The sequence below is a fragment of the Bos indicus x Bos taurus genome, chromosome 13 (genome assembly GCF_003369695.1).
Source record: "Bos indicus x Bos taurus breed Angus x Brahman F1 hybrid chromosome 13, Bos_hybrid_MaternalHap_v2.0, whole genome shotgun sequence".
Lineage (NCBI taxonomy): Eukaryota > Metazoa > Chordata > Mammalia > Artiodactyla > Bovidae > Bos > Bos indicus x Bos taurus.
Window position 1 is genome coordinate 76,333,295 of NC_040088.1, and position 14,813 is coordinate 76,348,107.

The 14,813-nt window shown below is 41.2% G+C and overlaps 1 protein-coding gene across 6 annotated transcripts in view; it reads left to right on the forward strand.

The window, feature by feature from the left end:
- Positions 1–755: 755 nt before the first annotated feature.
- The window catches only part of TASP1 (taspase 1), a 317,056-nt gene continuing 302,998 nt past the window's right edge, over positions 756–14,813 (forward strand). For 3 of the 6 annotated variants that reach the window (XM_027560288.1, XM_027560285.1, XM_027560289.1), the window contains exons 1-2: positions 756–834; positions 13,286–13,504. In XM_027560288.1, coding sequence (XP_027416089.1) covers positions 13,360–13,504 — 145 coding nt within the window. In that variant the 5' untranslated portion in view covers positions 756–834; positions 13,286–13,359. Of the gene's footprint in view, positions 835–6,996; positions 8,023–9,177; positions 9,712–13,285; positions 13,505–14,813 lie in introns of those variants that run through there. The other 3 variants (XM_027560286.1, XM_027560290.1, XM_027560287.1) reach the window with 3 other exon arrangements.

A 14,813-nucleotide genomic window follows, 5' to 3' on the forward strand; every position in this document is an offset into this window, starting at 1 on the left:
TTTTGAACTCGGAGAAGGTCATGGAGGCGAGTCTTAGGTACAGAATGGGGGACAAAAAGTCCTCCATGCCCAGGAGCCCCGCAGGGCCCTGTTACGCCCGTAGAAAACCCAAAGTTTCTGACTGAGGAAGTCTGAGGTGTGGCTCAAGAATCCATATTTTTGGTAAGATTCCATGTGATGCTGAAGCTGCTCATGTGAGGGCCACACTTTGAAAACTATTAAGTACAGAATAGGTTTAATGGTGGTTACATGGTAGATGATTCATGTTAATAGTTACAAGAAACATGAAAGAGATTACATGTTACTATCAATAGGTCTTGGTTTTAGATGCTAGATGGTAAAAGAAAGGCCACTCCCACTTTCATCCTCCCCTGAGCAAGGCTAGCCCCTGTCTCCCACGTGTAATTCAGGCAGAACTCTAGATATCCCTACGGTGTAGTGGGGAGGGGAGGGCTGCAAGGATTGGATGAAATTAAGCTTGTCAGTGACACCTCAGTAAGTGGCGACTGGTTTAATTTGACATCACGTTGCTAGGATACCGACCACTCTGATCAGAAGATCACAGCCTTCCGGCCCATTAAGGGGCTGGGAGAGACAGGCGAGGGCGCTTGCGCAGCTCAAAAGGCGGCTCCAGGTGGGGTCTTCCCGGCACCTCTGCGGCCAGGTGAGCCGCGCCAGAATAGGGGGCGGGGCAGAGCCGCCTGTGGGCGGCTGCTTCCGGACACGTGGCTGCGCTCGGACCCAATGGGGGAGCTTGACGTCACCCCCGCTTCCTCACCCTGGCAACGGGCGGGTGGCTACTTCCGGTGCTCTGAGGGCTCTGGGCTGATGCGGGTGAGTGTCCCTCCTCACGCTGTCCGCGCGGCTGCGGCCGCCGCGCGCTCTCTCTTCCCCGGCGCCGCGCGCTCCCCTGGACGTGCTCTCTGGGCCGGGGGCGGGCGGCGCGCAGGATGCTCCTCGCCGGGGCGGTGCCGGAGGACGGGACCCGAGGCGTGCCTCGTCTCCGAGCCCTGGTCGCGCGTGGGGCCCGTCCCGGCGCCCTCTCCCAGCGGCTGCGGCCCGGCGGTCTCCTCCCCTCTGCGGGGAAGGGGCCGGCTGTTTTTGGGGAGGGGGTCTTGCCAGTCCCTCACGCTCGGTGCGGTCTCGGGCTGCGGTTTCTCCGAGTTCCAGGTTCCGGGAGAGCCGGGAGTGTGCGCCCCGGTCGTGTGTAGCCGGTCGGGGCGGAGCAGCCCCGTAGTGTGTTAGAGCCCTGGTTAGAGCCCCGCGGGAAGTTAGCGTTTACTGCTTAGATGGAGAAGGGAGAGGAAAGGACCTAGAGGATGGAGCAGGAGTAACCTGAGAGGAGGGTGGGGAACAGGAATTGGAGGTGCCTTGGAAATAGAGGGCATCGTGTTTCCGGGAGGAGGGAGATCAGCTTCATTCGCCTCTGGAGGGGAGGGAAGGGGAATGCAAAGTATTTTTGGGGACCGTGTGACTGGGATCACTGTACAAGAAACTAAGGAATTTTTATACACTTGGGAGTTTAATAATTTGCTTTTGTGTTTGAATAAAGCTCGCCTCTCCCCACCCCCCACCCCCGCACTTATAAAAAAGCAGTGCATGCTTATTAACGAATATTTGGAAAATGCAGAAATATTTAAGAAGAGATCATCTGTGATTCCACCAGCCCAGCATTTTGATCTTTCTACGTTTTAAAAAGTTGCATATACTTAACCTACATAAGATTGTGAAAGTGAAAGTCGCTCAGTCCTGTCTGACTCTTTGCAACCCCATGGACTCGACAGTCCATGGAATTCTCCAGGCCAGAATACTGGAGTGGGTAGCCTTTCCCTTCTCCAGGGGATCTTCCTAACCCAGGATCGAACCCAGGTCTCCCACATTGCAGGTGGATTCTTTACCAGCTGAGCCACAGGGGAAGCCCACTTAGGATTATAGTGTATATAAAATACGATTTTCGCTAAGAAGCATATGTTTTGTACATTGCGTCTGTTGCATGAATTTTTTGAGATATTATAAAATTCCACCCTTTTAAATTTAAATTTCAGTGGCTTTTAGTATATTCACAGAGTTGTGCACCCATTATCAGTATCTAATTCCATGACGTTTTCATCACCTCCACCTCTGTACACATTACAGTTGCTTCTCATTAGATCTCCTTTCCCCTTGTTCCCCCATCTTTTGGCAACCAGGAGTCTACTTTGCGTCTATGGATTTTCCTATTCTGGACATTTCATGTAAATGGAATCATACAATATGGGGCTTTTTGTTGTCTTGCCTTCTTTCACTCAGCATAGTGTTTTCAAGGTACATCCACTTGTATTATGTATTAGGACTTAGCCTTCTTTTTATGGTCGAATAATATTCATTATATAAATATGCCACATTTTGTTTATCCATCATCAGTTGATGAACATTTGGATTGTTTCCAGTTCTTGACTGTTATGAATAATTCTGCTATAAACATCCAGGTACAAGTTTTTGTGTGAACGCGTGTCTTCAGTTTTCTTAGCTGTATACCTAGGAATGAAATTGCTGGGTCATGTGGGAACTGTTTATCTTTTTGAGAACTGCCAGGTGTCTTCCAGGGTGGCCTGCACAAGCGGGATATAAGGGTTCTGATTTCTGCTTATCCTTGCTGGTATTTATTCTGTCTTTTTGATTATAGCCTTCTGTTGGTTGGGAAATGGCATCTTGTAGTTTTGATTTGCATACCCTTGATGTCTGATAATGTCGAGTATCTTTTCTTTGTGCTTACTGGTCTTTTATATGTCTTTGGAGAAATGTCCATTCAATTCCTTTGCCCATTTTTAAATTGAATTAAAATTTTTTTTAAAGAAAATTTTAAGTTGTATGAGTTCTGTATATAGTCTGGACACAAGTCCCCTTTCAGATTTGCAATATTTCTTCCATTCCATCCCCCCACCCCCTGCCATTTTGTGGAGTATCTTTTCACTTCCTTGAATGGTGTTCCTTGAAGTGCAAAAGTTAAAAATTTTGGTGCAGTCCCGTTTATCTGTGGGTTTTGTTGTTGTTTGTGCTTTTGGTGTTATGTGTAAAATCATTGCCAAATCCAAGTTCATGAAGGTTTACTCTTTTTTTTTCCGTAAGTTTTATGTAGTTTTAGCTCTTACATTTAGGTCTTGATCTATGTAGAGTTAATTTTTGTATATGGTGTGAGGTAGGAGTCCAATTTTATTCTTGTGCATGTGACTCTCCAGTTTTCCCAGCACCGTTTGTTGAAAAGACTGTCTTTTCCCCATTGAATGACCTTTGGCACCTTTAAAAAAAAAACAAAACAAACAGTTGACCATAAATACATAGATTGTCTAAGTTAGGTATTTAAGTCACTCCGAGATTTTTGTTTTTCTAAATTATCCTATGTTAAACACAGCTTAAAAGGCATAAAGCTTTTTCTATATTTAAAATTATTTTGGTAGAAAGTGTCCTCAGAAGTGGAATTACTGGGTTAAAGATGAAATAAGTATGTTTTGGAGCTTATTTAATGAGGAATTAAAGCTTCAGTCTCATAATAAGAGCAACAAATCGCTTCATCAGCTGCTATAGCTTAAGGGCTGGATTTCTCTAAAAGCCTTTGCTGTAAGATGAATGGATTCCATGACTTCCTTCCTCCTTCAGCTGCTTCTAAAAGGCTCAGTAAACCTAGAGTGAAAACCTTCAACACCAGAGGCAAACACGACATGTGGAAGTCTTCTAAATGGCTGAAAAAAAAAGAAATAGTGTCATCATATGCTGTAGGAATACGAAACAATATTTGAGAGAAATGGAGTCAAGATTCAGACCTTAAATCAGTGCCATGAAAGTCCCTGAAGCAAAAACAGTGTTTTATTCTGAATTTCTCTTCTGGCCTTGATAATCAAGTTAACGTACATTCATCTCGTTCACAGAGACAGCGAACTTAAATCTTCTCTTTTAGTAAATCAGTTCAGTTCAGTTGCTCAGTCATGTCCGACTCTTTGCGACCCCATGAATCACAGCACGCCAGGCCTCCCTGTCCATCACCAACTCCTGGAGCCTACCCAAACCCATGTCCGTTGAGTCAGTGATGCCATCCAGCCATCTCATCCTCTGTCATCCCCTTCTCTTCCTGCCCCCAGTCCCTCCCAGCATCAGGGTCATTTCCAATGAGTAAGCTCTTCACATGAGGTGGCCAAAGTATTGAGTTGCAGCTTCAGCATCATTCCTTCCAATGAACACCCAGGACTGATCTTTAGGAAGGACTGGTTGGATCTCCTTGTAGTCCAAGGGACTCTCAAGAATCTTCTCCAACACCACAGTTCAAAAGCATCAATTCTTCAGTGCTCAGCTTTCTTCACAGTCCAACTCTCACATCCATACATGACCACTGGAAAAACCATAGCCTTGACTAGATGGACCTTTGTTGGCAAAGTAATGTCTCTGCTTTTTATATGTTATCTAGGTTGGTCATAATTTTCCTTCCAAGGAGTAAGCATCTTTTAATTTCATGGCTGCAATCACCATCTGCAGTGATTTTGGAGCCCCAAAAATAAAGTCTGACACTGTTTCCACTGTTTCCCCATCTATTTCCCATGAAGTGATGGGACAAGATGCCATGATCTTAGTTTTTTGAATGTTGAGCTTTAAGCCAACATTTTCACTCTCCTCTTTCACTGTCATCAAGAGGCTCCTTAGTTCCTCTTCACTTTCTGCCATAAGGGTGGTGTCATCTGCATATCTGAGGTTATTGATATTTCTCCTGGCAATCTTGACTCCAGCTTATTCTTCCTCCAGCCCAGCGTTTCTCATGATGTACTCTGCATAGAAGTTAAATAAGCAGGGTGACAATATACAGCCTTGATGTACTCCTTTTCCTATTTGGAACCAGTCTGTTGTTCCATGTCCAGTTCTAACTGTTGCTTCCAGACCTGCATATAGGTTTCTCAAGAGGCAGGTCAGGTGGTCTGGTATTCCCATCTCTTTCAGAATTTTCCACAGTTGATTGTGATCCACACAGTCAAAGGCTTTGACATAGTCAATAAAGCAGAAATAGATGTTTTCTGGAACTCTCTTGCTTTTTGATGATCCAGTGGATGTTGGCAATTTGATCTCTGGTTCCTCTGCCTTTTCTAAAACCAGCTTGAACATCTGGAAGTTCAGGGTTCACGTATTGCTGAAGCCTAGCTTGGAGAATTTTAAGCATTACTTTACTAGCGTGTAAGATGAGTACAGTACAGTTCAGTTCAGTTCAGTTGCTGAGTCGTGTCCGAGTCTTTGCGACCCCATGAATCGCAGCACGCCAGGCCTCCCTGTCCATTAGCAACTCCTGGAGTTCACTCAAACTCATGTCCATCGAGTCGGTGATGCCATCCAGCCATCTCATCCTCTGTCGTCCTCTTCTCTTCCTGCCCCCAGTCCCTCCCAGTATCAGAGTCTTTTCCAATGAGTCAACTCTTCGCGTGAGGTGGCCAAAGTATTGGAGTTTCAGCTTTAGCATCAGTCTTTCCAAAGAACACCCAGGACTGATCTCCTTTAGAATGGACTGGTTGGATCTCCTTGCAGTCCAGGGGACTCTCAAGAGGCTTCTCCAACACCACAGTTCAAAAGCATCAATTGTTCAGTGCTCAGCTTTCTTCACAGTCCAACTCTCACATCCATACATGACCACTGAAAAAACCATCGCCTTGACTAGACAGACCTTTGTTGGCAAAGTAATGTCTCTGCTTTTGAATATGCTAATTAGGTTGGTGAGATGAGTGCAATTGTGTGGTAGTTTGAGCATTCTTTGGCATTGCCTTTCTTTGGGATTGGAATGAAAACTGACCTTTTCCAGTCCTGTGGCCACTGATGAGTTTTCCAAATTTGCTGGCATATTGCGTGCAGCACTTTCACAGCATCATCTTTCAGGATTTAAAATAGCTCAACTGGAATTCCATCACCTCCACTAGCTTTGTTCGTAGTGATGCTTCCTAAGGCCCACTTGACTTCACATTCCAGGATGTCTGGCTCTAGGTGAGTGATTACACCATCGTGATTATCTGGGCCGTGAAAATCTTTTTTGTACAGTTCTTCTGTGTATTCTTGCCACCTCTTCTTAATATCTTCTGCTTCTGCTAGGTCCATACCATTTCTGTCCTTTATCGAGCCCATCTTTGCATGAAATGTTCCCTTGGTATCTCTAATTTTCTTGAAGAGATCTCTAGTCTTTCCCATTCTGTTTTCCTCTATTTCTTTGCATTGATCGCTGAGGAAGGCTTTCTTATCTCTCCTTGCTATTCTTTGGAACTCTGCATTCAGATGGGTGTATCTTTCCTTTTCTCCTTTGCTTTTTGCTTCTCTTCTTTTCTCAGCTATTTGTAAGGCCTCCCCAGACAGCCATTTTGCTTTTTTGCATTTCTTTTCCATGGGGATGGTCTTGATCCCTGTCTCCTGTACAATGTCATGAACCTCATTCCATAGTTCATCAGGCACTCTTTCTATCAGATCTAGTCCCTTAAATCTATGTCTCACTTCCACTTTATAATCTTAAGTGATTTTATTTAGGTCATACCTGAATGGTCAAATGGTTTTCCCTACTTTCTTCAACTTAAGTCTGAATTTGGCAATAAGAGTTCATGATCTGAGCCACAGACAGCTCCTGGTCTTGTTTTTGCAGACTGTATAGAGCTTCTTCTTTGGCTGCAAAGAATATAATCAGTCTGACTTCGGTGTTGACCATCTGGTGATGTCCATGTGTTGAGTCTTCTCTTGTGTTGTTGGAAGAGGGTGTTTGCTATGACCAGTGCATTCTCTTGGCAAACCTCTATTAGCCTTTGCCCTGCTTCATTCCATACTCCAAGGCCAAATTTGCTCGTTACTCCAGGTGTTTCTTGACTCCTACTTTTGCATTCCAGTCCCCAATAATGAAAAGGACATGTTTTTTGGGTGTTAGCTCTAAAAGGTCTTGTAGGTCTTCATAGAACTGTTCAACTTCAGCTTCTTCAGCATTACTGGTACCCAGTTTAAAAAAAAAAATCAAATATAAAAAGTTATTAGATAGAGAAAAATCAAGTTTCCCTTTCATCCTTGCCCCTCCCTCTTCTCTAGTCTCCCAGTACTCTTAGAGGGATTTGCGAGACTATTATTTGTGTCTGTGTTGGCTAGTTCATATATGAAGTATCTCTGGAGAGGGTATATACAACATCATACATTTTAAGGCTCTTGATGCTTTCTGACACATTCCATTTCAAACTGGTTACATCAGTTTTTGATGGCAGTACAGTGCTAGTTAGTTTTTTTATCTTTTTCTGTATTTCTTTGAATATTCTTTCTTTAATATTGGCTATCCAGTTTATATTTCCTCTTTTATGTATTGCCTGCTCATGTCTTTTGGCATGCTATTTGTCTTAATTGGCATTGTCCTTTATGAGATTTACTTTGGCAGCCTTTTGTAGATGATTGTTTTACGACAGCATGGATTTGGGGAGAAAAGTTAATATGCTTTCTGTAACACGCTAAGAGGTATGTGAGCTGAGCAAAGGTCAAGGCAGTAGGAAAAAGGAAGTTAAATGCTTGAGAAGAAGTCTATAGCATTTGGAAACTGGGCAGAGTCCAAGATGCCAATAAGGTGAGTTAGGAAAGGATTGGGCTATTAAAAGTAAGGTGTAATGTAGAAAGAATTAGATTTCTGGGGAAAGGTGAATTTGTTTTTGGTAGGCTAAGAGTTTGGAGGATCCAGGTTGAGCTCTCCAGGAGACTTATGGCTAGAGCTTAAGAGACAGAGTTAGGAATCATCTGGTTTACCAAAGGGATCGTTTTGAAAGCTTGATACTGAATGAAGTTGCTGAAGGAGGCATTTTAGACTTATGCGTTTGGACATTCTGTTTGAAAGTCAGGCAAGAAAACAAAGCTGGGAGGGGTCATCAGAGGGGCCTTGAAGAGCTAGGATAGTCAATTGGCATGCTTGCCAAGGAGAACAGGACATCTAGAGAATCAAAGGCTGCAAGCTGAAGACTATGTTCAAAGACGCCATTAGGTTTGGTAACTTGGAGAAGATACATCTTACAGGTAAAGATACAATTTATTGGGAAGAAAAAAATACACCCTCCCCCTGCAACAGTTTTATTAAGATAAAATTCATTTATTATATTATTACCCATGTAAAGTGTACAATTCATTGGTAGTTATTGAGACTAAATACCATGCAACCATGACCACAGCCAATTTTAGAACATTTTTATTGCCCCTCCCCCAAAGAAATACTGCCCCCATTAGCAGTCACTCCTGAATTCTCCTCTGTCTTTCCAGCCCAAGGCAACCACTAATCTACTTTCTATCTTTTTAGATATGCCTACTCTGGACATTTCATATAAATGGAAACATACGTGGCCTTTTGTGTCTTACTTCTTTCCTTGTGAAATGTATGTGGCTGGTTTTGTCTGACTTCTTTCATTGTTTTCATGGTTCATTCATGCCATAGTGTGTATCAACCCTCCATTCCTTTTTATGGCTCTATAATGTTCCATTGTCTAAATATACCACATTTTGTTTAACCAAGGTCTGCTTATGGACATTTGAGTTGTTCCCACTTTCTGACTGTTATGGATAGTTCTGCTATAAACATCCATGTACAAGTTTTTGTGTGGATGTGTTTTCAGTTCTAATGAATGTATACCTAGGAGTGGGATTGCTGGGTCATGTGGCAACTCTGGGCTTCCCAATGGTGCTGGTGGTAAGGAACTTGCCTTCCAACGCAGGAGACATAAGAGATAGAGGTTCAGTCCCTGGGTCGGGAAGATCCCCTGGAGGAGGTCATGGCAGACCACTCCAGTGTTCTTGCTTGGAGAATCCCCTGGACAGAGGATCCTGGTGGGCTACAGTCCTTGGGATCACAAGGAGTCAGACACTACTGAAGCAACTTAACACACACACACACACAGTAACTTTATGTTTACTTTTCAAGCTACTGTTGCAGAGGATGGACACATTGCCAGTGTTTTTTATTTTTTACTTATTTTAATATAAATTTATTTTAATTGGAGGCTAGTTACAATATTGTATTGGTTTTGCCATACATCAACATGAATCTGCCACGGTGTACACGTGTTTCCCATCCTGAACCCCCCTCCCACCTCCCTCCCTGTACCATCCCTCTGGGTCATCCCAGTGCACCAGCCCTGAGCACCCTGTATCACGCATCGAACCTGGATTGGCGATTCATTTCACATATGATGCCAGTGTTTTTTAGATATAATAAAATGAATTTTAGTACCATCACTGATAGGAAGTTGCAGAATGTCCATATTCATACTTATCATTCAGGAACACAGGCATTATAAAAATGATGCATAAAATTGTTTTCTGCTGTGTAAAGCTATAACATGCTTATGCATCTTTGATTGGAAACTTTTTGTGTTGACTGTTATCTCAAAGACTTAGCTGAAGTGTTAAACATTTTCTTTATGGATCAATGTATTGGTGTGAATATGATTCATCCATTTCAAATAATTATTTATAATAATGACTACAAATGTGATAAAAATATCACAGGGATATCTGATGTCAATCTACATGATTTATTTTTTACTCCTTAGTTTCAACTGTAGAGATCAAATAACAGTTTTATTTTTTTTAAATTTAGGGTTATCTGTGGTTTATGTGGCCCTAGAAGTTCAAGATCCAAAAAAACAAAACCAAAATACTGACCTCTCAGCCAGTATTGTTGACGGGCCGTGTTTTTGTCTGTTCCTTCTCTAGGTGGGTTGAGTGTTGAGAACCTTCAGAATATGACATTTCTCCTCTTACTAAAGTGGGATCTCACTGGCTTGCCCTATTTTGAGACCTGAACTTGGCTAGTTATCTTGTGTTCTCATAAAGAAATAAATGAATGAAAACATTTTTTGTTTTTAAGTAATACATTCAGATTGTTCAAAATCAAAAGATGCACAATGGTGAATAGTGGAATTTGCATTTCACCTTTGTCCACCAGTCACCCAGGTCTTTTGGTAACTACTATTGTGCTAATTTTTGATGTATTCTTCCAGATTGCACTTTGTGTATATATTTAGTTGTATTTTTTTTTCTTGTCTCCCTCAAAATATGGTACTGCATACGTTTCTGTACCATGCCTTTTTTGCTTACCAAATATCTTCAACATTGGTTGTTTCATATTTGTGTATCAATAAAGTTCTCATTTTTTCTAAGAGCTGCTTTTATTTTTAACTACTTTTTTATCAAGACATACTGTTGGTCTATATCTTTACCATTACAGACTATCCTTCAGTGTATGTTTGTAATTTTGGTTGATTTTACCAAATTGACCTTGTTGTTGTATTCTGTGCTACTCCTTGCAACATGTGAGAATGACTCTTTAACTTGGCCAGTCCAGCTGATACGTGAGTGTAGTTTTATTTTGCCTTTTTCTTTTGAGTGAGGTTTAGCATCTTTTGATCTGTTTAAGTTGTTATATAGTTCTTCTGTGAACTGGGATTTGCTCACTTGCCCCCTTCTGCCTTTTGTGTCTTTTTTGGGACATTTGCTGGAGTTCTGTTATGAATGTCAGACTTTTAATGGGTTCTGAGTTAAACAAAAACTGGTGTTGGAGTAGAAATTGCTTCATTTCTAATTGAATTAAAAATATTCCAGTAACCATTGGAAGTTGGAGGCCAGAGTTGTACATTGGCTAGCCTGTCTACTTGAGTTCCTTTCCCAGTGCTGCAGAACTTTGGGGCCAGCAGTTTTGGAGGAGTTTAGAGAGATGACATGGTTTGTTAAATAAATAAATTTCAACTAGTCTCTGAGAGATGGTAGATTGCTCAAGAAACAGCATATTTATTCATCTTCCACATTTAATTTTTTTCAGACAAGCTTGAGAAGCAAGCAAATCTCGCACATATATTAAAAATGCCTATTACATCAAACGTTATTTGTTATAATATGTAGATGTTCTAATTTGTTATTCATGAAAAAATAATGCATCTGATGACAGTGAGTCAGAGAAGGTTTTATAACTCATACGGCTTGGATGTGTTTTCATTTGAACTGAAGCTTTGAATTTTCCGAAGCCTGAGTTTTCACACAGCTGTTTGTGGGTCTAGTGGGCCCAAGCTCATTTCATGACTTGGTCAGGCATCATGGCCTATACAGACTGGAAGATAAACTGCTAATCATTTAAACTGACTTTGTCAACTGACACAGAAATAAATAGTAACCTATCTCAGAGAAATAACCGAAGTCAAGTAAAGGTAATTGAGGCAGACCCTTGTGAAGCAGTTGGAAGAAAATCCATCCTCAGCGAGATACTTATCACTACAAAACAAAAGCAGGCATTATAACTTACTGTTATTTAATAAACTTCAGTACTCTTTTATAATAAAAATTTATGATATATGTAAACATTTTAATACAACAGCAAATTATATATATATGATTTTAAATTATTTGTCCTTTAAAATAAGTGATACATAATAATAATTAAATGGATTCTTTTTAACCAGGAATTAAAGGAAGTTAAAATACAATATTGGGCTTCTCAGGTGGTGTTAGTGGTATGGAACCTGCCTGCCAATACAGGAGACATAACAGATGTGGGTTCAGTCCCTGGGTTGGGAAGATCCCCTGGAGGAGGGCATGGCAGCCCACTCCAGTATTCTTGCCTGGAGAATCCCATGGACAGAGGAGCCTGGCGGGCTACAGTCCATGGGCTTGCAAAGAGTCCCACATGACTGAGGTGACTTACCATGCATGCATGCACACACAGAGTGCTTCCAGACCATCTCCTGTGTGAAGAACCAACTTAAAATTCTTTCAATCCATTGTTGACCATTTCTTTCATAAAATGCAAAAACAAAACAGAATACCACAAAAATCTCAAAAGAAAACTGTGAAAGATAAAAGTAAAAGCTCATGTTTTTATCTGAAGTAGCAGATAAAATTATTTCAAAAATATAATTATACCACTGGAAGATGTAAGTTTTAGAGTGAATTAATGTGCCTTTTGTACTTTGAGTCTTTTCCTTGTGAATCTCCAGTTTTTATAGATGGTTTTAATTCTGTTTTATTAAATAGATTATAAAAATACATAATTATAAACAAAACTTGGGGAAATAGAAAAGAATTACAAACACTGTCATTGTTTATTGAAAACGTGGATGTAAGACAGTTGGTATATGAATAAAAAATAATCTCTTGCAGACTGGTCACCAGCACTAGTTTGTGGGCCACACTTTGCGTGACACTATTCTTTTGAACTGGTTGGCTGTCACTCTTAAAGCCTTGTGTCCCTCCCCGTTCCTCAATTTAGACTAAGGTACAGATTTTTACCTTAGAGTGTGAATCTAGGTGTTTAAGTAGTTTCAATCACGTGACTTTGGGATTTTTTTTTGTTTTTCTTCAAATCTCTGTTGATTTTTCAAACAATCCATTTTTCCCCAGTCTGAAGTGTTTTACCGTCATTATTGTTATTAAGTCAAGACTGTGAGAAGCTTGTGAGCTTGTGAGAAAAATTAGAAGCTTTGTGGCATATGTTGCTTGTAATTTGTTTTATTGTTTATCTTTTGAGAACCTCAGAAATAATGCCTTTATGAAAATGAATAAGTATTTGTACAAGTATTATTTTAATTTTGTGCTTTAGTCTTATAAATTTGTTAGCGTTTGTTTTACATTGAACTCTGAAGCATTAAACTGTTTTTCATAAAAAGGTCTCCATAGGCAGAAGTAAATCTGTATGTTGGTTCATTTTTTTAAGCAAGCAGCAATCTTGAGCTCTTATATGTTCTCACCACACACAAAAGATTGTACTTACGTGAGGTGATTAATGTGTTAACTAACCTTGTGGCAGTCATTTTGCAGTGTATATGTGTATCAGATCCTCAGGTTGTACTGCTTGAACTTATCCACGGGTGTATGTCAATTATATCTCAATAAAGCTGGAGGAAGAAATAAGCAGCAATCTAGGCTTTAAATCACGGCTCAGTGATGTTGCCAGCACTGCTTATGGTTCTAGAATGTCCCAGAGGTTATTAGCATTTGGTTTGGAGAGAGTAGAAAGTGATATTTAAGATGAGGTTTTCTTCAATGTAGATAAAATGAAAGATAAAATATCTTTTGGACTCAACATGAAATCTTTTTACAACAGTTCTTTGTTTATATGACTTCAAGGCCTGTCAGTGTATAAAGGGATTTAAATTCTAACCTTTTTATATTCTTTGTATTACCCAGTTAAATAACTTTAAAATTAGGGGTTTTCTTGAAAGTTATCTGAGCGCAAATCTGTATACGTGTGTGTGTTAGTGGAAAGAAATGCATGCCGTCTTTGCCTGTTTTCCTTTAGGGTAATTCCTCTTCTGCAGTTACTTTTGGATGGAAGTATGCACTTTTCCCAATAGAAGATGGTAATCTTGGAGAATGACCATGGAGAAGGGGATGAGTTCTGGAGAAGGGCTGCCTTCCAGATCATCTCAAGTTTCGGCTGTTAAAACAACAGTGAAAGAGTTGGAAACGAAGCAGTCCCATAAAGAGAAGCGAGGGGGCTTTGTGTTGGTGCATGCAGGTAAGCTGTGAGCAGCTGAGCTGGAAGATGAGAATAATGGTTTCCTTTCCTTTGCCTTGAAGTACACCAGGAACTGAGTTTCCTATCTGGGGGAGGGACACCGCAGGAGGAGTTGGAACCACAGGTTGACTTGCACAGAGTGAAGGCCTCCCCTGAGCTCCCCGCGTGCAGGGTCTTACAGTGACGGCACCTCCTTTGTCCCCGTCACTCACCTCCTCTAGTGCTTTTACTCCATGTGCCTGTGCCTGTTAAGTCGTTTCAAGTCATGTCTGACTCTTCGCGATCCTATGGACTTACAGCCTGCCAGGCTCCTCTGTCCCTGGGGATTCTCCAGGCAAGCATAACTGGAGTGGGTTGCCGTGCCATCGGCCAGGGGATCTTCGTCACCCACGGATCGAACCTGTATCTTTTCGTTTACCTGCATTGGCAAATAGATTCTGTTACCACCAGTGCCACTTCGGAAGCCCTTTACTCCATATAGTAGATATATTTAGATGTTGTTAAAACCAGACAAAGTAATTGTTTAAACTCTGGTTTGTGTTTTTAAAAATAAAGCTGTTGGAAAAAATTTTACTCACCCCATATTTGACTTTGTCTATCTTAGAGTGTAATTTATACAATCTTAAAGGTAGTTTTTGCCTTCTTAATATTATAAATGAGGAACCGTAAAACCAGCGTGGTTAAGTGGCTTCAGGCACACAGCTAATCAGTAGCGCCAGGCTGAGAAACCATCAGGTGGGCCCCAGTCCCATTCTCGTGCTTTTGGCGCTCCGTCAGCCTCTGATTTCTGCTTCAGAGGACCTTGAAGACGACACAGTGAAGTTCAACCCCCGACTCCCCACCACTGATACATCAAGGGTTTCCAGGCAGTGCAGCTCTGCCCCGGTCTTTTTTTTTTTCCTCTCCCTTTTTCTTTGATGTGGGGTGAGTGGCATTGTTTCTTTTTGTCAGACTGGCATTCTGTCTGATCATTAACCTTTGGCTATAGCTAAACTGAACAGACAAGTTGGGAAGTCTTACAGAATTGAATCCAGGAAAATCAAACAGTGAACAAACAAAAGGTTCAGTCTTCTTTTCTTTCAAATGATTTTTCAAAGAAATGAGGTAAATTTATAGAAACAACTGAAATTCCCAAGCCAGTGTTCCTTCTACTGCATCATGCTGGTGGTGCATCTTTCACAGGACCCAGTGAGTTATTTTATTCATGACGAGTGTTTGAAAAATGTGCAAGAAAGCCCTAAGATATGTAAGCAGTAACACCACGGAACATTTGATGATTTGGAAAGGGTTGCCTTCTGTGGCAGTCATT